Genomic DNA, 23,269 nt, shown 5'->3' with positions numbered 1-23,269 from the left:
AACCATACATTAAGTTACTTTTAATTGATCTTATTTCTTTGTTATCTGAACCCGTTTTATCCAGTGTAACTTCTAGGAACGTGTACTCTTCACGGACTTCTATTTCTTCTGAGTTTTTTCAACATTCATAGTCCGTCCCTAATCTTCATAGTTTTCGTACCATATATTCTAGATCTTCTGTATCCTCTGCTATTACTGCCTGATCGTCTTCAAACTTTAAGCTAAATACCGTTCTATTTGTTAGGTTCTATTAGTAAGGCTTCTTTAACATGTTATGCAGAAATCTAGGGAGAGTTTGTCTCCTGTTTTTATTTTTGAAGCTGAGTTATTATAAAGGTTTTTGATAGCATTTATTATACTTCTCAAAACCTGCTAGGGGGTATCTAATCATAAGCTTTCGAGAGATCAATGAATAAGATATGTGTTTCTAAACTAACCGCGTCACTTTTCTATATTATCTGCTTCATACCGAATATGTTATCTGTGGATGATCTTCCGCCTCTAAATCCACCTTACTCTTCACCTTCTATGAACTCTGCCTCTATTAGTGAACTTGTAACCGATATCCCCCTCTACTTTCGACACTCCGCTTTGTGGACTTTGTTGTCATTGCTTTTTTTTTAATAATTCTGAGTACATTCCCTCTGATCCACATGACTTTCCATTTTTCAATTTGGTAACCGCTTTTCTTACTGTTTCTTCTTCTAAATATACTGTCTTCTTGTTTCTATCAATAGTTCTTGGTTTTGATATATTCTGAAAGGATACATTTTTAGTGACTCTATTAATGAATCGCCATGCTTCTGTGCATCTTCTTCTGCCAAAATATCTGTCTATTTCGTGACATTATCTATCCCACATCTCATTTTCTTTGTGATTTATTTTATTTCGTGTTTCTCGCCTAGCTCTGTTATATGCTTCTGTGTATGTAGTATTTAACCAGCATGGTTAACTGCTTTTTGGCTGTTATTATTTCATGTGCTATGGTTCTTGCGCTGCTTTGTGTATGCTTTCTATTATGTTGTTGTACGTTTCTTCGAAAGACATATTCTCGGACAAGTTTAAGTCTTCATCTTCGCAATGATTATTTTGATTAGTTGTGTTGTCGAAACAATAGTCATGTCAAAATATAAAATTTCGTGAAAATCTGAACTTTTAGTTCGTATTTATTTTAACATCTTCACTTTAGGGACCGACAACACTATGATTGAGTTTCTTACCTGTCCAACTAACTTGTGTTGCTAACTCAAATTTCCCTTTTGGCGCATCAAAAAGGAAGTTTCTATGCACCTTTGAGTGTTTCAAAGGAATCCACGGGAACGAGTAACATAATATATTTCGTTTACAATTTGGGAATAAAGAAAAGCGTTTTTTGCAATATTTTGTTTTCTTGTTTTTTCTGCTGAATTGATCTGTTGAAAATAGTTTGGGCATGGTTTAAATAAAGCGAACGCTTTTGACCCGAAACCCATCACTACCGAACTTTTTGGTTTGCTCCCATATGTACGCGAGAAATTGAGACAAATATTTGATTATTGTCTGAGCTACATAACCGCAGCATATACAGATTAGGCCTGTATAGAGCTTAATCAATGGAAACCCAATCATTATTGTCCGGCTGTTTCGCAAAGTTCAATTAACAATACTGCTCCTCGACAATACTGATTCTAAATGTGTACCAAGTGTCCAAGTAATAGAAGTTGAAATATTCGCATAAATAAGTTTCTGATAAAATAGTATGGTGAGTTAGTTATTGGCTCAATTAACGATTAGGTTAGTCTGTACATAAAATCACCCATGGTGGATATTTGGAAGGTTCCAAACTTCAGGGGGTTATTTTTTTCCGTTATTTTATGGCAAAATATAAAAGCGTCCCGCTCACCTTAATTATTTTATTTTTTCAATTAAGTGGCCAAAAATCGGAAAACGATTTCTAAAAGCACAAAAAAATACATCACAAAAATTGTTTAGTTTAACACCGTGTAAAGCGTCACCTGGTATATAAGTCATAAATAATGGGAACTTAGACAATATTAATAACATCCCTTTGAAAAAATGCAACCATATCTACGATTCCTTTACCTGCTTTAGAAAATAATTAAAATACTAAAAATTACTTACATTTTTTAGTTTAAACATTCCGTATTGCTTCACTCACTCCCTGGTCAATAAATCTTTATATCAAACTAATAAAAATGGACCAATAATAAATCTATAATAATAATAATAATAATAAGGTTTCCTTCCAAAGGAAGTTGCTGTTGAAGGAAACCAAGCTATATATATATATATATATATATATATATATATAGATCACAATGTGGATCATTATCAAAAATCTAAAATGCATACAGATATTATATACATTATATACATATACATTAAATATTTAATACAAAATTATTTACATGTTTACAATATTTCTAATATATAAATAATTGAAATATTAATTAATTGACATATTTTGACTTTAATGCTTATATTTATTGTATGTATGCTTAGAATGTATTTGATTGTTGTTCCATTTTCAACACTAAATTATTATTACAAGATAGTGGATTTCATTTTTAATTTAGATTATGTTACTAAAATTTGATTAACTTTGGTTCCTGTATTAACATTTTAGTTTCTTCAAAATTAAATTCGCGGTTTGCGCAAAGCAGCTAGGCTACTTTTGTAGAGAGCAAAGTAGACACAGGAATAAGAATTAAGGAAAAATAAAGAAAGGATAGATGCTAAGAAAGAGCAGGAAAGAAGATGTTTTAGTTTTGGTTAGTTTTGTATCTGAAAGGATATATGCACGAAATAATATGAATTTTTATTGTCCTTAATACAGAGCAACTCCATGGTAGGTATTTCATTTTAAAAAATGAACTTTTTAGTTGACAACATAGTATTCGGTATGATCGAAAATTTTACATTCTGTGTTTACAAGTTGGAATTACCACCCAAACGGGTAACTCAAGTTTTTAACCAACTTACATAGCTCCTTAAAAAATGCTGTGATTTTTCACATAGCATCAAATCTCTTAAAAATTAAATAAATGTTAGGTTAAATTTTCACAAAGAATTGAAAAAAAATCCGAAAATATAGGGTGTCTCATATAAAAAATCTAAAGCTACGGCAAATTCGGGACACCCTTATGAAACTAATATATTTTTAAACAAACTATACAATTTTTGTATTAACATTTTTCCTCTCTTCTGGATTTCCAGATAGAAAGCGTACATCCCTAATTCGCATTGTTTCTGGGGCGATATTTATACGTATGAGTAAATTGCCGAAGCGACTATAAACGAGGCTTAATTTACCGGAATTATATTGAGTTATTATTAAATTCTCTTCGACGGATAAACGGAAAACTCGTTAAATATAAAAAAACAAGGCGGAATTCTGTCAGTCGCTTAGTTCTCGTCGATAATAAAATTAAATTTTATTGTTTTAGTTGATCGGAAATAAATTCGCGTTAATCCGTGGGACGCGTCAATTAAAAACGGAAAAGCGTCGGGAGTTATGCGTTCGACAGACGTTCAACTGGTTGCGAATAAATACATCCTTCATATACGGGGCATATACGTTAATATTTTTTACCTGGTAACGTGACGACTACGACGAGAAGGGCAGCGACGAGAAGCTTAAGCAGTGCGGACGCGCGATTTTTTCGTAACATCTTCTTCGCCTCTTCTAGAACGATCCCCCAGACTTGGCCGTCATACCCCGAGAGAACTACCCGTCGTCGAAACCGAACCGAAGAAGTGAAAAAAAAAAAAACTACTAGCCCATTGCGGCCACCACGGAGCGCGATACCAAAACTGCCATATAATTTCGGAGCGGGAGGCGAGAACGGACAGCGGTAGCAGCGGCGAGGCAGCCAGCAGGAAACGGGTAGCAGGAGCGGTGAGGCGCACGCTGCGATCTCCTGCACTGGCTTCCGTTTTGCCTCACACGCGTGCTTCTCTGCCGATGACCGTATTGCTTCTGATTCGTTCCCGACTAACGGATGCTGGACGTAGATGCGGGAGAGCGGGTTTGGGAGATCAATAGGGGGTAGGATTGTGCGCGCGTTGCGCCTCTCGCGTGCCCGGATTGTTTCTTGTTCACTCCGGACTCCGGAGGAACTTTCGACTTTGCATCGGCGGAAGTGAATGGTTTTCGGCTTCTCTCTGACGTGCGTCTGTGTGTGTGTGTGCGTGTATCGCGTAGTTTATTTAGTCGCGGTGCATATAACGGTTTTCGGCGCGGGGGGGGGGGGGGGTGACGACAAGTTAACGGTTCCAATCGGTTGCCGTTGGAAACTATAGTCGAAATCAAAACAAACGCGGCGCCGTTTGGGCGCAGACGGGAGAAGAAATTAACGGTACCCCCACCCCCACACCGTAACTATGGTACCGAAATACACGGGGAACCGTGCCAACCCCCACGCTCGGATGTATTCCGGGTCGTTAGAAGTGGGCAAATATAATAACAAACTAGTCAAAACTATTATAATAACCTTTCGCAAATTTATAGTTTCCTGATAAAATTGTCAGCTATTTTGTCAATGTATTACAAATACAATGCTCGGCATGGACTTATCGTAGTAAAGTACGTTATTGCCCAATTAACAATAATTATAAATTCATTGTTTTCCTCTTCGTTTGTTGTGTTATTAAAGTAGGTTAGGGTTTAGCTTAAGTTTCTTTATGCAATTATTGATTATTATTATTAATAAATAAACAATAAAAAAAACAAAATAATAACAACGCATGTATGATTATGATTAGCCTCAAGAAATCAAGATTGTACGCCCTGTATAACGCGTCTGTCACATCTCGTCGAACTTCAAAGTAACGACAAACTTTGATAAATATAAAAAATTGTACAAGTAACAACGATTTGAAATGGTAATTTTATAAGTATCTCGCGCACCCTGTATGACAAAACCTGAAACTCTCTCGCTACAGTTTACGATACTGTTTAAATCAAATTATCCATTTATGACTAATAACTTATCCACAAAAACGGCAATTTTTGAAACTATGCAGTACACCGTAATAGCCAATGGCGTCATCGCGTCTAGACTGATTTTCGTATGGATTTTTTCAAATATCTCGAGCAGCCTGTGCGATAGACGAAAACGGTAAATACAAAAATTGTAGCTCTTCATGTTGTTTGAACCGATTAGAAACATTAACGTTTAGTAATTTAGAAAAGAACAATTTTCATTATATACAATTTGTACAATGTATACAATGGAAAAAATTCATAAAACAAGGATTATAACACTGCATCTCCCGTTTTCTGCGATTCCAAAATTTTACCGATCGGGTGAATGGTTATGAAGGAAAACACATTTTTCTGGAAACCTAAATTACCAAAAAACAAATTTCAATTTTTAAAAAAATATATTTGGTGAAATTTTATTGCACCCAATTTCTACTGTTCAAATTTGGATTACAACTCATTTTATTGTCGATAACGGTTGTTACTTTGGCACATTCTACCATTTACAACCCCCAATTTTCAATATACTGAGAATACTAATCATTTTTATTTTCGAAACGACACAGACGAAAGCGCCATGTTATTTAAAAAAAATGTTTATCATTATCAACACAAAGAACCTAATATATGGAACAGCCAGAAAAATTAATCAGCAAGACCAACAAAAATGTCCGCCTATTGAATTGTCGACAACTAGAATAACGAAATGGGGAACAAAATAAATCGACTACGCCGGTAAAATGGAAATTAAAACAAAGTAATAATGAACCTAAAAAGCCAAAAATACGAATTAACAAAGTAAAAAAAAATGCTTTTCCGGCAAGAGAAGCGAAATTGCCGAACTTTTATTTTCCTGATGTCTAAACGAAATGAAAATGAACACCGACGGTTGTTCATTTTATGTAGCTCTAGTTTTCAAAGCCCACCGTTACCTCGGTAAATATTTGACGCGAAAAAAAAGGGCCCTTCTGCATAATTTTATAACGCTGTGGAAATGTTTACCCGAGACCGACTTTTTTAGCGTACGTGTGACTCTATTACACGAGTTCCTCTGTCGAAAAATGCTAATGTATAAATTAAATCCGCGTACAGCCAAAATGGCAGTTTTAAAATAGCCCGACTAAATGAATTGATAATTAAGCTCAGTAATTAATTATAGACTTAGGCGTAGTTTCTAAAATTAAGAATAATAGCGGCCTAGGCTAGATAACAATTAAACTAAGGTTAATTTTAACTAAGTTTTGCAAAAAAGTGAGTGGCCTGCACCCCTTTGGCAATCGCACTGGTCTTCGCAATTTTTGTCTAGTTACAACAAAATGAGTCCTGCCAAATTTCAACAAAAATTGTTCTTTTCCTTGAATGACAAATCTTCAGTAAAAGGTTGAAGCGTGTTCTTGAAACACCTAGTTGTATAAATTAAAATTTTGTCGCTTATACAAAACAAGCCGAAAATGACGAAATTACGATGCGTCTCCATGCCAACGCCAGTAAAGGGTCATCGCTCTCGCTGTACACATTTCTACGGTACCTAAATATTTTGAGTTAATTATCTAGTTAGTTGAGCAAAATAATGAGCTTAAATATTCCGGCGATGCTTTGGCATTACGGCGAAACAAAGAATACTCCCCGCAGCCGCTTCCAAGTATTTGACGTACCTTGGAATTTTATTATATTTAGATCTCTCCGTTACTTGTACAAACGGCAACATACCACATAAAACTTATATTAAACAAATATTTTTGAGCACTACTTGAAGGCGATTTATATGGTTACCTATCCCAAAATTGTTGACTATAATCTAGCAAAATCAAATTTCAAGCTTTTATCGGCTTTGAAATTGAAGGAAAATCCATCTATATTTTTTCTAGAATACAGCAAAATAAAGTTTCCCAAAGGTGTTGTTTCGGTCGGTTGTTTACCTGACACTTTGTATAAGCAAAGAGACAGAAGGGGGCAAAAATTTGGTTTTACCAGGTACCGAAAATTTATGTTGATTGCCTTACATTTTACCTGTCATTGTGGTGCCGTAACCAAACAGTTTAACCCGAATATTTTTGACCGTTATGGATTATTTCAGGTACGATTTCTATTGATTTGCCGGTCGAGCCAACAACTTGGTGTAATGGCATTTTATTATCAGATACTTTTCCAAGAAGATCGCTCCTAGAACGTTATGAAGCGGTATAACTTTATTGCTCAAATATTTATGCAGGACACGCTGACGACGAATAAAGCAAATGACATTTCAGTATTTCCCAAATAACAGGTTTTGAAGTAATTCTTAAATTCAAGTTTCCACTTGTTAAATATCACCTTACACATCACATTTCCAGCAAAAAAAAATGCAGTTGACATAAAATTTTACATACATTTTATTTCCATATTCAGCGAGAACACCCTATATAGTGACTAATTAAATTCAATGCAATGTATAACAGAAGCCATCTGCTCTCGAAATGTAGAACTCTAAACTTTCCATGCGAACAGTTAACTTTAACTGGAAATGTAGCCTAGTTCGCTTTCCCGAGTTCCCTTTACCAGCGGAAATCGAATTCGTTTTCTGGAAAACCGCCATAGATGGAGCAGGCAGCGTTATTTTCCGAATTACTTGCGCAACTTGGCACGATCGATATCTGGAGAACGCGTTCGCAGAATTACAGACGGACCTTTCTTTATTCCTTCGTATAAAACGGCATCTTTACAGTTACTATGATCTAGAAATTTCACAGTTAATATTTCACTCGACAAAAAGTGAGAGGTATATTAAAGATTAATTTCAATTAGTCTTTCTAAAATGGTGGATAACATTAATTAAACATTTAACTTTTATAAAATTCATTTAATAATAATAAATATTAATAAAAATCAAAAATTATTCAAAGAAAAGGGGAAAGTTTTATCTATGTTAGCAGTTGAACAAAATTTTTGAAATTTTACATAATAATTTTTTTGGTTAACTTGACACAGATAAATTTAAAAAAAAAACTAAGCTCAGATTCCATTCTACAATTTTAAAAATTAAAAAAAGACAATGCTAATTTTATAACTGTGAATGAAAACAAATCGAACAAAATTCTCACTCTTGGTTATTATCTGGAGTTTTGGAAAAAATGAAAGTTTTAACATAAGGATAGTCTTAGGCTACGAATTTTCTAAACAACAACAAAAAATGCACCTAATCAAATTTTGATTTCGGTGATGTTCTGAGACTTTTGGAAAAATATTGAAATAAAGAAAAGCGTTAAACATGGTTGCGTGGAAGGAAAAAAAACAAATCGATGTAAAATCATGAGATACATAATAATATGTTCACTTTAGACAAATTTCGTCAACAAAAAAAATTGCACCTAACCAAGTTTTCGTGTTGGTGATTTTGTGAAATTTTGCAAAATAATCGGCAAAAAAAACTATAAACATAGTCGTGCGACGAAAGAAAAATCAAATAACCAAAACTAAACCGATAAAAATCACGTGCACCATATTTTCTAGAAAAATTTCCTTTCCAATGAAAATTGCGCCTAACCAAAATTATTGAAAAAAAGGAAAGTGTTAGTTTAAAGATGGAAACGGTGAAACAACATATTTTCCAAGATTTTCAAGAGTTTAGAAAATTTCAACAACAAAAATTGCGCTCAACCAAGTGTGCGCCTCGACGTTTTTCTGGAAATTTTCAAAATTCTCGAAAGAAAAAAAATTACCAAAATTAAATGGATAAAAATGACATGGACTATATTTCCTAAAATATTCGGGCTTCTGAAAAATTTCCCTTAAAAAAAAAGTGTACCAGGCATAAGGGCGTTAGTTCAAGGAGTGCCGCGGTTAAAGAAGCAAAAAATAATAATTACAAAAAAAATAACCAAAACCTTTCCAACTTTTGAAAGAAATAACAAATCAAAATTTGTTCTACGATTTTCCAAAAACTGCATACAATAGAAACGAAAGTTTTATAGCATTTATAAATTTTCGTTGTATACTCTCCAGCCGTTCGATATATTTAAAATACATTGGAATAGTAGAATATTCCAACACGGGTATGACAAGACTCTTTAGAGCCCTTTGAACAATGTTTTCTACGTGCATCTCCAAAAAAAGCCCCGAATCCAATATGACATCCAGGTCCTTTACCGAAAAGTTCAGCTTGTAGTAGAATTCGAAGAAAACCCCCGGCTCTCCGAAAAATTATGAAAATAATTGGAGATATCCGAAAAAAAGGACAATAATTACCAGGCGTACATTGAACAAAGTACGAGAAACAGGCCATCCCCCGGGCCCCCCGCCACGCCCCGCGTAATATCCGGCGAAGCGTATACGGCGGAGGGTTGGGGCTCGGTGCGACAACGACGGACGGCAGAGCCGAGCAGGCACACGGGCAGTACGCGAAACGGGGTGAAATAAAGGACACGAAGATATAATAAAGGGAAGGGAAGGCAAACGGAGAGCGTATAGAGTAGCGCAGAGGTTCTCGGGCGCAGCACGAGGGTATATACGGGAGGGACGCGCGCATAAAACCACCTGGCGTCGCCCGCTCCCCCATTCAATCCAGTATCGACCGGCTGCGAAGTTACAATTTCGCTCACGGTTTAACCATCGAACCTAAAATCGAAAGTCCGGAATCCGATAATCCGAAGTCTCGCGGTTTGTGCGTACGGGTCGGGGGGGGGCGAATGCGGAAGCGAATGCGAATGCGACCAAATCGAAGTGACGTCGCGACGGCCACCATCCGAGACGGAATGCGTCGTTCGTTTCACGTCCGTCGCCGTCACCGTTACGATAACGAGGCAACCACCGCCACCCCCAGGTCGTCGTCGTCGTCTTCGTCGTCTTCGTCGTCGTCGTCGTAAAAGTAACACCGGTGCCGGATGCGAGCGTCGAACGGGAACGCGCGTCTTTCGAGAAGACCAAACGGCGACCTATCGAATATGACATGATGGACAATATCGGGAAGATGATCGAACAACAGACGCAGCACACTCTGGCCGAGCAGGCGGTCGATTCCGGCGACGGTAATGCGCACTCGCGCGCTGTCATTACGGGTGGCATGGAGACGCGAGTCGTGACGACGATGAGGGTGCTGTCACGCGCGGTGCTAGAGCGTCGTGTTGTTAAACAGGAAGAAGCCGATGGCCCCCTCTCCGTTATCGTGCAGCCCCAGGAGGAGTCCAGAGACTCGGAGCTTCTTAGTCCGGGGAAACTGTCGCCGAACTCGGTGTCGGTCAGTGTGGCCAACATGATCGACACGAACGACTATCGGAATCTGAACCCGGAACCGACTTATCAGACGTTGACTTCGGTGAACGGCAGGATGTCGCCGCCCGGCTACAGCCCCAGCTCGTCGTACGCGACGCTGACGCCCTTGCAACCCTTACCGCCCATCTCGACCATGTCCGACAAGTTCGCTTACGGCCACGCGAGCAACGTTACCGGCTCGTTTACCGTCATGCAGAACAACGGGATAGGAGTAAGCGGCATCGGCATAGGGTTGAACGCGAACGCGCCCTACACGATGAGCAACATGGGGATGACCCCGCCGCATAACTACTCGTCCCCCGGCATGGGTATTCAGCAACAGTCGAGCCCGATCAGTCCCCAAAGCGCGTACAGCCAAAACGGACTGCCGTCGCCGCAGAAAAGCATGTCGCCGCCTAGTTACGACTCGCCGTACGGTACTACCGCGCAGCGCGATATCGTGACGCGAACGTTGCACAGTCCGCAGTTAAGTCCGCCAGGCTCGGGCTCTTTGAACTCCCCCGAAGGTACGCTAGTGACTAGTTTTAGTGGTACGACGTTGAACGGACTCGGTTTGCAAAATCATCCGCCGACGTTGGTACAAATCGCGCCACCGCAACGCGAATGTTCGCCGTCGCCGCCGGTAGTGACGCTACAACAGACGCCTCCCGGTAGTCAGCATCAGCAAACTCAACCGCAAAACCAGCAGACGATGCAGATTACCACCAAGAACGGGAATTCCGGTTCGTTGAGCGTGCCGGCGATCGCGGCGGACGTCGAAGAGATCAACACCAAAGAGTTGGCGCAACGGATCAGTGCCGAACTCAAACGGTACAGCATCCCTCAGGCGATATTCGCTCAGCGCGTACTGTGTCGTTCGCAAGGTACCCTGTCCGATTTGCTACGCAATCCGAAACCGTGGTCCAAGTTGAAATCGGGACGAGAGACGTTCAGGAGAATGTGGAAGTGGTTGCAGGAGCCGGAGTTTCAACGGATGTCGGCGCTACGATTAGCAGGTTTGTTGAAACGGTCGAATCGTGTGCGCCGCGTAAAATAAACTACGAATCCTTAAAACCGTTCAAATCTAATATTACGGGGGCAACTAACCGAACGACGCGTCATTTCTCCCGTTTCCCGTTTTTCAATTAACATTTTTGCGGTTTCCCGCCCGAATCGTCCTACCGCTCGCTACCGTAGCCCGAAAAGCATTTCTTGGCGGATTTTTTGCTTCTTGGCCCGCTTTAGAAACATCGCCAAATTAATGTTCCTCCCTTGCTTCCCTATATAATCTCAGAGGGTTGATTAGCTCAAAAACTTTATATAATTTTGGTTACCACTTTGTATTCAAATTTCTATTGTCTGGAAAGGGGTCTCGCTAACATTTCGTAGTACACAGTCCACCCCCACAATTTTAGCCCCACACCACCCTTACAATAAGATCGGCAAAAATTGGTACCTCAAATCGCTAAACATAATGACCCGAATATTAGTTTTGCTAACTAAAACCCTATTCGCATATTACGTTTCTTTCTTCCTTTCAAATAAATGCTTTACAATATACGTTACTGGTACTGCTACTGAAAATTCTAGATTAAGTGAGTTCTGTTGACGAATAGAACTTGCTGAAGCTTCCAGAATCATCCTGTTGGCATCTTCACAGCTTAATTGCAACTGAAACATCTTCGAAGAAGCAAACATGATGAATAGTGAAACATCAGTTCCATTCAAAAATAACCTACGTAAATTGATTAGAAGTTACGAAGTAAACCAATTCAATATGGTAAATTCAGAAGTCTGATTTTCTTCGATGACTTATAAACGATTCGGTCTATTTAATTGAAGCAATGGCTACCAAATCACCAACTTCTTGCTAATAATGCTGGACGCCATCAATTTTACCATCTTCAAACTCAAAAACCGTAAAAGTTAAGTCCATTTATTTAGTCTTTAACTTATTTTTAATTGACGTTTTAGAATATTTAAATCCCCAAACCCATTTTTCAATCTAATTCGCTTTATATTCACCATTACTGCTTCTTCTAATGAGGCCTTCCATCCAAGCCTTCGTTGCACAGAGCGTGTTAAAAAAAGTAGACTATACCTTTTAAGATAATTAGCAAGCTTTGTATATTCCTGATTCTAGTATTAATTATATTAAGTAACAAAAATAAACATATAAATAATGAGAGCATTTTTGTCAAAAAAAAAAACAAACTAGTTGCACACTCAATATTCAAATAATAAATCTATGACCGTAGCATATTCTCGAGAGAAACTAATAATAATGTGGATTGGATACTTTGCCTGTAATGACTTCTGGAACGTGTATGTATAAAAATACGAAAATTCAGATAATTTCGTCCCTATAGTTCATATCTATCCTTGAAGTTGCTCAATAGTTCAAAGATGCATCAAAAGTGAGTCAAAACTAACTACAACAGAGAAGATATTTTATCTTCTAAAATTCTCTTTTAAACACTAGACTCGATAGATATCGGCTTTAAGTCCAATGTTTAGCCGAATCAAACACCTGGTTGAAACTGCCAAGGCGGCGGAAAATAATTATCAAACTAAAAAGGTTCCAGTTTGTTAAATCCACGGCAAAAGTGTGCGGGTTCGACGCAGGTGTGTCACGCCGTTTGGTCACGGGCACGAGCCCAGGGGGGAGGATGTTAATTTAAAACACACACTCGACGATATTTTTATGATCGGCCTTATCTGATAAGCTATGGTACGTACGACTGATATTACCGTTGAATTTCAACTCGAGCTCTCATTTAATAACCTCGCCGCAATTCCTTTGTGTGACCGCTTACTTCAAGGATATGTATTTTTTTTAAGCCTCCCCCCTTAAAGTAAAAGCTCCAAAGCCTTTCCTTCCCCACGGCTTTTACGTTAAATACGAAAATTTGCTCCTTGGAGCCGAACATTGAGATCGGCGTTGCCAGACCGCGTCTATAGCGTTTATTGCGTCCTTGTTTTGTCCATTACCGAAAAGCGCACGGAAAATGGGGAAAATAAATATCGTAGCCGCGTTAACAGTCCCGGAAAAATGGCAACACTGTGTCAGTAAACTATCCGCGCGACGTGAAGGTGAATCATCAAACAGTTATCGATTTTTTTCGTACCAATACAGCTTTCAGCAGACGCGCGGATACGAGGTGAATATTGTGTACGTTGTAAAAAGAAGGACGAAAGGTGAACTCTGTAATAATTCTGCCACTTGCAACGCGGTAGGTTACATTTCAATAACCGTTTTCAATTGATACTGGCAAAATTTGCGATTATTAATCGCGACGAACGTTATTAACCAAAAATTATACGTCATATTACGTGCAAATAAGGGTTGAAGTATATACAAAAAAACCTGTTTTCCTTCTACGGCCCCCATATAAACAACACCCCTTTTGTATACCACTTCTTCGTCGAAGGAGACCTTAAATGCAAGGCTTAGCTATACAGAGTGTGTTAAAAAAGCAGGACTGTCCCTTTTAGGGTCATTAGTAAGCTTTGTACTTATATTCCAAACCAAAAGTAACCATTGAACTGAGGTGGCTTTTACTTGATGAAAATCCATTTATCAAAATAAATAAGAACTAAAAGTTCAGATTTTCACGAAATTATATATTTTGACATGACAATTGTTTCGACAACACCGTGTCTTTATCAAATGTAATACATACATTACATTTTTTTATTTTGTCAAAAGTAACCAAAACAACTGAACGAAATTTTGGTAACAAAAATAAATGTGTAAACAATTATCGCATTTTTTTCATAAAATAAGCCAATTTACCAAAATTCTTTAAACACATTTGCAGTGTAACGAACTTAATATTTAATTTCTAAATATTTGATTCATTCTGATAGCTGCTGATTTTAATTATATTTTAAAAATTCCTTACACTTCTTCCTAATAGTCCTTATTGATGTTTTGCTGCTTTTTTTGTTCAATTCTTTGTATAACTTCCATAAAAAAGCAGCATTACTACGAGCTGAACAGGTTATGTTATTTCTAGGGGGGGGTGGGTGAAAGAGTAAAAATGGGATCCCAATCTCCCAGACACCAACGACATTTAAAAAAAAATCTGAGTGAAAAGTGAAAAATTATCCAATATTCCAAGTTAAGAAACAATGCAAAATGATTGCCAAGCAAACGGAAAAGCAATAGGGCCACTTTTCATTTTGCTCGGCGACCTTCCAATTACTTGATGTTTGTACCTCTGTTAATGACAAATTCGTTTATGCTGACTACTCTCTTGTTTCATTGCAGACTGCCAGACGCGCAATGTAAACGTGAGGGCAGTCAACATCAAACGAAGAAAATCACCTCCTTCTTCATGCTTGTGAGTTCAATTCGTCTCTCACGTTCTCGATGTTTAACAAAAATGGACGAAGTCGATTATTTTGCATGATTGTTTTATGTTAACGTTGCCGCTTATGCATGACAAAAACCGATATACGACAAAATACTATTTTTTCTCATTTCCCGTTAAAATTTTCACCCCCTGATTTATCGACGTTTTATAAATAAATTATTCCTCGAAATAATGCATTCGTTGTGAATACTTTTAAGCGATTATTGCGTACGATGATATCAAACGCTTGTCGCTTATAAGAATCAATTGGGATCGCTGATACACGTCAGTTTTATCGACCTGTCCAATTCAAGGCCGCATAAAACTCCTTGCAGTAATTAAAGGGCTTTTGAATAATTTATCCGCTTTTATTCGCCCGCTCTATAATTTTGCGTTTTTCTGAGCGTTCCTTTTTTTTTCATATACTTCGAATGTGTACGTGCCGGTGCATCTAACACCTTCCCGCTGATCTTACTGAATGAATTCGATGGATTGATATCGGAGTGTCGTACAACCTAATACCACAGAATACCACATTGATTGATTATAGTAATGATTGAAAAACAGCTTTTACACGAAAAATCCTCTTTTATTTGGATTCAGTTTACAGCTCAGAAATGAGAAAAACGTTTTTGTGACAAAAATATAACATCGTCCACATTTTCTATTTCCTATATTTATTTTGAATAAAATTAAAAATAATAACACAATAACAATAATATCTTTATTATTATGTTTATTGTCAATAATTAAACTTTAAATTTTGAAATGATTCAGAATACACCCAGTTATGTCATTGCCCAGCTATATGGGAAACTATTGCAGCTTAGGTGTTACGATTCCAGAGATATAAAGAGACATATTTCTACATTTTCATTTGAATGATGCAGCTTCCTTGTTGCACTTTGTATTGCCGTTTAGGTCCTTTTAAATCGTCTAGGACTAAAGTTGTTTGCTTATATATGGAACTAATATAAACGGTATATTCGAGTTTCAAAAAATTCTAACCATCCCATTTTTCTTTCTTTTACAGCTGCGCAGATACCACAACGAGGCAGTAAGTACCGAATCTCTCCGCAAATTAACCACCAAGTCCCTGCCAATTCGAAAAAAAGATTAGTTTTGATTTAATTTACACGAATTTTCAAAAAATTGAAAAATTACTTTAAAGCCCATTTAGGAAAACCCAGTTAGCCATTAGGTAATCTAGGACATTTTAGTAAAACAGGGAATAGATTTTATGCGCATCAATATTGGTATATGCAACCCATTATACATTTACTGTTTTTACAGCGTTCAGAAACACATTTCGAATTTCTCTCAGACTTGACTTGTGCGCAAGAAAGATTTGAAAATTATATGAAACAACAAACCTCTGATTGGTTCGTTTGAAATGAAAGCCTTATTGGTTGGAAACGAGAACTGAAATGACAGCGCCTGAGTAATATTTTTTTTAAGGTGGCTTTGAAAGTTCCTGTTTTATCAGCATAGGCATCTGGTAGCTATGTGGGAAAATCTAAATTACTCTCACCTGCATGGACTTGCTTATATAAGTTAATTTAAGCATTTTCTTATAAAAGCTTATTGAAAAAGCATTACGGTATAAAGGAATATAGGCCGACTAAAAGTTCGTTATTTTATTTCTCAGGCTGCAAACGGAAAGAGGACCCTGCGAGCAATACGGACCAGTTGCCTACGCCCAAGAAGCCACGTTTGGTTTTCACCGACCTCCAGAGGCGTACTCTACAGGCTATTTTTAAGGTTAGAACAACAACCCCCAATACATTCCTACTTTTTAAAATTGACTAAACCAAAAGGAAAACCTCTTGTGCCAAAAAAAAAGTTGTTTCCCCCTACATTTTAATCAAAACCACGTAAAAATATATAACAGTATGTGTGTGTGGGTGTTTGCAGGAAACTAAAAGGCCTTCGAAAGAGATGCAAGTGACTATAGCTCGGCAACTGGGGCTAGAACCAACCACGGTCGGGAATTTCTTCATGAACGCGAGAAGGCGATCAATGGACAAATGGAAAGACGAAGATCCAAAATCGACACAATCGTTGATGCATCAGCAAATGTCGCCCGGTATGGACCAGGACGATTTAGATCACGACGGCGACATGGACAATGACGTAGACGAGCACGACGACGTCTTGTGACATGCGTTCCGCGATCGTCATCTGTTATTGCTGTGACACTGAGCCTGGTGACGTGTAATTTTTTTATAGCTTTGGACATATTTTAAATATATATAAAGAGAAGTGTAGATCCCGCGACAAAGATCATTGTATATTTGACCTAGAATTTGAATCCGATGTTTTCTTATTTGTTTTATAGTATCAAAAAATGTTGACAATCTTTCATTGCGCTTGGTTTATAATCAAATGTGATCCCGAGAATAGATTGTTGATTTGTCTTGGCGCAAAGTAGTTTAATTATCGTCCTAGGTATAGCAGGCGTTCCAAGCGATTTTTTTTGTAAATTCCATTTTCGTTTTTTTTTTCTAATTCAAAGATCGCTCGATTGTTTTTATAAACAAATTGATGTAGCATGTTTTTCTTTTGTCAACGCAAACTAACGCGGATATATTATATTATTGTATAGGTTTCGATTACACCGGCAGTACAAAATTTATCAAGGGGGTATTAATAATTGTTTTTAATCGGCAAGGTGATATATTAATTTCTGAATGATTCCATTTTGAACAAAAACATTCCGAGTTTGCTGTCGATAGTTTTAAGGTAAATGCACATAATATACAAGCTTTGTACCTCTGGCGGTTTGAAGTATTTTGTTATCTAGTCAAAAAAGCTGAAAAAATGTAAACACAAAATCCTCTATATTGTATTTAACCTGTATATAATTATACTGTTATTTGCCATATCTTATTGTAAAAAATAATTTATTGTATTTATTACTAGATAGTAAAATGTCAGGATATTTGTTCGGATATGACGAAGACGTGGTGTCGAATGATTTCAGTTGGCGATAGTCAAAGTAAACGTTTGTTCTGAAAGTGAATTTTAGTTTTAGTCTGTGATCTGATTGTTTTCTTTAAAACGCTAGTGTCGATTTAACTACAGGTCAAATAACAACAATAACAGAGAATGTTCTTCACGAGATTGTATATTAACAATATCGCTATATTTTGGTAAAAAAAAATCTAAAAGGTATATTTTAGCACAAATAAAATGATCTGCACTGATAAGCAGATAACGTAAGATGTACAAAATAGAACTCTACTTTTTGCAGTTGTAGTTACTGAAACTACGACTACACTATCCCGTGAAATTCTTACCGTTTAAAAACGAATTAAACATGTATTTCATATGATTTTGCAGTTCTTAAGATATTACGGGAACCCGCAATCACAGTCTTCTATTATTTAAAATTAAAACAGCTTATAATTTTGTTTCATGTTAAGAGTACTTACTGTAACTGGTAATAATATTACAAAATCTATGTAAATATAATAGAACAACAAAAGTATATAAAATATATGTTGGGAACACTTTTTGCTATGAAAAATGTTGTAATTATTCTTAACTCTTAGATGCATTGTTGGCTTTATATTTAGTTTTTATAACAGATAAACATATTAGATCCCGTCGGTCCTAGACGCTATTGAGAGATCCTTTTTTGTAATACCTATTTTTAGATGAATTACCTATTATATTATATACCTACATCAGTTCGTGACGAATAGATCTACGTTTACGAAAAATGCCTTAAATATGACAGACACATTACTAATTGTTGTATAAATCTAGTCAGCGTGTGAACAATGTTTCATGTTTTTTTTTCAGTCTCTGCTATAATTTTATTAATTTTCTAGTCCCGCTGTTTTTTTTTTGTAATTTAGTGAAGAACTATATATAATACTCTCGTAGCAGACTACTGATGTCAGGCAGCTGCACTGCACTAACAGCTTCTGTTTTTAATTCATGACTTGTCAATTTCTGCACTGGCACTGTTAATTTCAATTAGCGAAAAAGATCCGGTGTTAAGCATAATTATATTAGTACCATTAAATTTCGCACTACATAATATAAATTCCATTGATTCCGGGTATAATTTTTTAGTGCAATAGGAAAAAAACTCTTGTAAAAATGGCAATACCATATCCCCTTTCCGTGTAGAATGGCATCACACATCTACACACGATTCTGTAGAAATATAGATTGATTAAAAAATTGATTGAAGATCGTTGTTTTATTTCTTATCAGATTTATGCATTTTTTCCATGACAATTATATATTTCGATTGCTAAAATAGATTTCATATTTTCAAAATCACTTAAGTACCTAATTTTTATGGAATTTAAATATCGAATTGACCAAGGGACAACCTTCACATTAGTAAGATTTTTTTTTTCTTTCTTTGGGTTTCTTATTCGCTGAGTCACATAGTGCTTGGACAAACAGAGTAAAAATTGAAAAAAAGTAAGGGTAATTTTTGCTTTCACGCAGGAATTTGTTGTGAAAAAATAATAAAACCTTAAAAGAGCCGTTTGTCTGCAGCACCCACGATGGGAGTACTAACAACTTGAACAATTTTTTTTGATGAATTCGGGCATTATTAAATGCAAAAAAAGTATAGAGCAAGTTGTGCTTGAATTTGAGCCCGGTAGGCTTTTCTTTAATGTCAATAATAAATCCTTGGAGGCGAACGATACCAAACGAACTAACGACAACAACGCCGTGTTAGTTTAACAGTTCTTCCGCCAGAGGTCTCATTAAAATATGGATGAAGTTGGTTTCGGATTGGGATTCGGGTTTGCAAGTCTTAAAGTGGGCCATTTCGCTACTTTAATGGAAAAATTATATTCCTGTAGATATGGTGGACCATCAGGGAACTCCCAAAAATTATATTCACGGTTGCTGTACAGGAAATTTAGAGTTTTGAAATATATATTGTCCAACCACCTTGAGATGGTAACGGTGTCCCAAATATGGAACTAAGTTCTTAAAGAACCACTCAACAAAGCTCTAACAATGAGGTATAGCCGGAACCGGTTGGAAAGTTAAAAAACTACCCCTAAAGATGAAATACCTAAAATCTCGTTATAGTGATTCTGAAATGTCAAAAAAAGTTTTCCCACTGAGCTATTAAAGAGCCACTAAAATCTCGTTTTAATTAATTTGTAATCTCAACAAAATCTAAGCTTTGACTCTTTTTTTTATTTAAGTAAGCAATGTCAGAAGAAAAAATCCCCCAGAACAAAATTATATTTTTTATTACATAGTATAGTTAATATATTTTTTTCTTAAAATGGATGCAAGAATCAGCCCCCAAAAACAAAGTACTAATTTTAGCAATCACAATGCATAAAGCACAATTTTCACATTAAAATGGTTGTTGGGTTAATTCACGAAAACATTTTTCCTATTTTTTAAGCCTTGTTCTAGTTTTTTTTTTGCGCAGGATAGTACCTATTCTCAAGAAAGAGATCTTGCCGATGAGAGTTTAATGAGTTTTGTCTTTAATGAAATGAAATACATAAATACACTTTCATGATTTTAAATCTGTTTTTTAAACATATAAGATAACAGTCTCGTTCTTTTTATTTTTATTTTATAAAGTATATATAAAACCTGTCTTTCTCAAAACTACAATATTTTCAGATGCGGATAAGAAGGCAAACACAGCACAAACATCAAAAGAATATTAGAATTCAATAGCTGCTTGGGTGGAAAGACAGAAAATCTGTCAAATATTAGTTATTCTTTTAGAGTTTAGTTCAAGATATAGTATCTTTCTCTATGTTTAAGATACTTTAGGTTAGGTTGTTCTATATTTTCGCTATATTATATACCTGAAATTTTTTCATATCTACAATAGAAAAAAAAGATGAACATAAAATGTGATTTATTAATGGTATCAATAGACAGTCTTTCACTTTTACCACGAAAAGCAAAATTAAAGACTAAAAATTACCAAATACTCTGATAGAATTTTTGTAGTCGTACAACCAATTGGACTACTGGACATTACCTTTGCAGTATTTCTCATAGGCAGTTGGAAATAGCCCAATAAGTAAGGTCCACTGGTATATCTATATAAGATCCTATATCCTCACAGTCTGATATACTGTGGACGTTACGTTCCGTCAAATATCCCGAACCATTATATTGCCTCGATGAATATTCACAGGTGCACGTTGTCTGATTTTATTTTTTTGTAACTCATTGTTAAACTAAGAAAATTTTATGACCATAAGTGTTATCATTGAATCCAGTGCCTTACAAACATTTGCTTTCGGCGTGTCCTATGAAAATACTTATACCGGGTGACAACGAAATTACTGTCCACGGCTGTATTTCAAAATGCCCTGAGATAAAAATTTGCAATAGGGTAGAATACTGTGAACATTTGTAGCATAAAAACAATTGAATTGATTTTTCGGTTTTATCGGAAATAACCTCAACTTTGTTATTTTAAATGGAACACCCTGTATACTTCTAATTTTTTCAACGTACTTTAACAAATATTTTGCACACTATTGGTTTTGGAGATGAAATATGGTAGACAAAAGTTGTTTGGAATTGCTTAGCGAGTTAAAAAAAACTGAAAATATACTGGGTGATCCGTTTGAAAGTTGATTTTATTTCTATTGAAACCGGAAAGACATTCAATTGTTTTTAAATGTTCACAATATTCAACAGTATCTAATAATAAAATTGCATATTTTAAAATGCCGCTGTGGACAGAAGTTTCGTTGCCACCGGGTATATGTGCAGCACTAACGAAGTATCTATCTATAATACGACCAAAAATATAGTGCATCTATTCCTTTGATGCTTTAAGTATTTTACAGTACCTTAACGGCAGACCTTGGCAGGACTGTGGTAAAACCCATCCCAACAGATGTTTATTCTGCATTAAGTAGGTCTTGCCTGAGATGGACCGTAACGAATATTTTTAGAAACATGAAATTTTTATTTGAAACGTAAATGGATTGATTGATGCTGCGGGGTATTTTCGAATAAGTAGAAGCGTTTATTTTAACATCAGGTGATATGCATCGTCCTTAAGAGTTTAATCTAAATTGTTCTAGATATGTTCGTATATATTATGGAGGTATTTGACTGTGATCCATCCAGTAAGTACGTATTTATGTAGAGAGTCTCCCGTTGAAGAGGGGCCTTTACCTTATCCCGAAACCTACGGGGGTTACAATTTTTTTTTATCATTTTAATAGAAACAACTTTTGGTTTCTATTAAAATCACCTTTATTTTTTTTTAGTTTCCCTAATCGTCACTTTTTTATATACAGGGTGGTAAAACAAATCTACATTTTATTTAAATAGAGCACCTTACATTTTATTGTATTTTTGAATAGTCCTTTCTAAGACTAATTCAACGATACATATTATATGAGTATAGGTCTATGATCATCTTCAGAATTTGGGTTGTGTTTAAACCATCATTGTTGGGTTGCTTATTAACTTTTTCAACTTTCTTCCATCTACTATTTTTACCAAAAAGCAAAAAGCTTTTTTTTAGGCAGTGATCAAATTTAAAATATTTTCTTAAAATACGAGGTATTCACAGAATATATTATTGGGATTAACTTTAATAGCAATTTCAATTATATAACATAGTAAGGGTCTCTGACTTACCGTTTTGGCTCAATTTGCAGATAAAATTAAAAACTGTTGTTCACAAGCGTTTTGGAGCATTGTTAAGAAGTCGTATTAAAAACAGAATATTAAGCTTTGCAAAATGTTGCTCAATTTCGCAAATTATTTAAGTTTAAATGTCTACGTGAAATGATTACTAACGTATATTACTTGCAAGTAAAATTAATTAAATTTGTTTTTCAATATGTCAGTTTTGAAAAGTACAAGTAGTATTTCTAAATGGTATATGGCATTTGAGACGTAATTCGTTTTATTTATTTATTATTTATTATTATTTATTATTATTTATTATTATTATTTATTATTGGCGATGTAACATTCTAATAGGTCAACTTTTTCCTCCTTCATATACATTATACAAAATATACTCAGCAAAAAGACAACTTAATAAAATAAATAGAAAATAGTGCAAGTCCGAAAAAATACGCTTAAAATATTATAACACACCGATACCTGTCAAAAAATCAGTAATATTACCACAACAGAGAACTACTATTGTTTTTAATGCTACTGTGATGATTATGTCAAAAAAGTCAAAATTAATAATATCATCAATTTTACGTTTGTGTCTTTCAACAGGCAGGTTTCCATGTATTTTTTTAAAGATGTGTTCTATTATATTAAGAATTAAAAGTCTTTTCCATCCAAGGAAAAGATTCTTAAATGAATGGAAAAGAATTTATGTATTATTGGAAAAAAATGCCGATTCAGCCAAAACGGCAAGTCAGAGACCCGTACTATGTTATATAATTAAAATTGCTATTAAAGTGGGTATTCGCAAATCCAATAATATGCAGGGTGTCCCATTTATTTGAGAAAAGTATCATTTTGAGAAACGTGGCAACACCGCGTGATTTAAGATAATATTTAAAATTTGATCATTGTCTAAAGAAAGATGCTCGCTAATAAGTTCGAAATGGTACATCACAGACCCATAGTCGTACATATCGTTGGATTTGTTTTTGAAAGGACTATTCAAACATACAATAAAATGTAGGATGATCTATTAAAAAAAGGGACTTTGTTTTACCACCCTGTATACATAAAAGTGGCGATT

The 23,269-nt window shown here is 35.8% G+C and overlaps 2 protein-coding genes across 7 annotated transcripts in view; one reads left to right on the top strand and one right to left on the bottom strand.

Annotated features, from left to right (window-relative positions):
* The window catches only part of LOC132695703 (neuronal acetylcholine receptor subunit alpha-7), a 73,742-nt gene extending 69,777 nt beyond the window's left edge, over positions 1-3,965 (bottom strand). For all 5 annotated transcript variants that reach the window (XM_060660132.1, XM_060660129.1, XM_060660131.1 and 2 more), the window contains exon 1: positions 3,593-3,965. In XM_060660132.1, the coding sequence (XP_060516115.1) occupies positions 3,593-3,671 (79 nt within the window). In that variant the 5' untranslated portion in view covers positions 3,672-3,965. The remainder of the gene's footprint in view (positions 1-3,592) is intronic.
* Positions 3,966-9,437: 5,472 nt separating this feature from the next.
* LOC132695546 (hepatocyte nuclear factor 6) lies at positions 9,438-18,753 on the top strand. Of its 2 annotated transcripts, XM_060659856.1 has the most exons (5): positions 9,438-11,226; positions 14,484-14,556; positions 15,602-15,625; positions 16,217-16,329; positions 16,483-16,620. In XM_060659856.1, the coding sequence occupies exons 1-4, from the start codon at positions 9,909-9,911 to the stop codon at positions 16,326-16,328; spliced, it is 1,527 nt and encodes a 508-aa protein (XP_060515839.1). In that variant the 5' UTR covers positions 9,438-9,908; the 3' UTR covers position 16,329; positions 16,483-16,620. The 2 variants fall into 2 exon arrangements, with proteins under 2 accessions (XP_060515839.1, XP_060515837.1); XM_060659854.1 differs by lacking the exon at positions 14,484-14,556 and having other exon boundaries at positions 9,452-11,226; positions 16,483-18,753.
* Positions 18,754-23,269: the final 4,516 nt, after the last annotated feature.

The sequence above is a fragment of the Cylas formicarius genome, unplaced genomic scaffold (assembly GCF_029955315.1).
Source record: "Cylas formicarius isolate icCylForm1 unplaced genomic scaffold, icCylForm1.1 PGA_scaffold_12__32_contigs__length_19106922, whole genome shotgun sequence".
NCBI classification, from domain to species: Eukaryota; Metazoa; Arthropoda; class Insecta; order Coleoptera; family Brentidae; genus Cylas; species Cylas formicarius.
The sequence above is the reverse complement of the archived record's forward strand: the minus strand, read 5'-3'. Positions and strand labels throughout refer to the sequence as shown.

What these genes read in the sequence shown, in the direction of transcription:
- LOC132695546 (XM_060659854.1), top strand. Translation starts at nt 9,909, where the DNA reads ATGATGGACAATATCGGGAAGATGATCGAACAACAGACGCAGCACACT. An exon ending in GTCGGCGCTACGATTAGCAG is followed by an intron (nt 11,227 to 15,601) that starts GTTTGTTGAAAC and finishes TTTCTTTTACAG; the next exon opens with CTGCGCAGATACCACAACGA. An exon ending in GCAGATACCACAACGAGGCA is followed by an intron (nt 15,626 to 16,216) that starts GTAAGTACCGAA and finishes TTTATTTCTCAG; the next exon opens with GCTGCAAACGGAAAGAGGAC.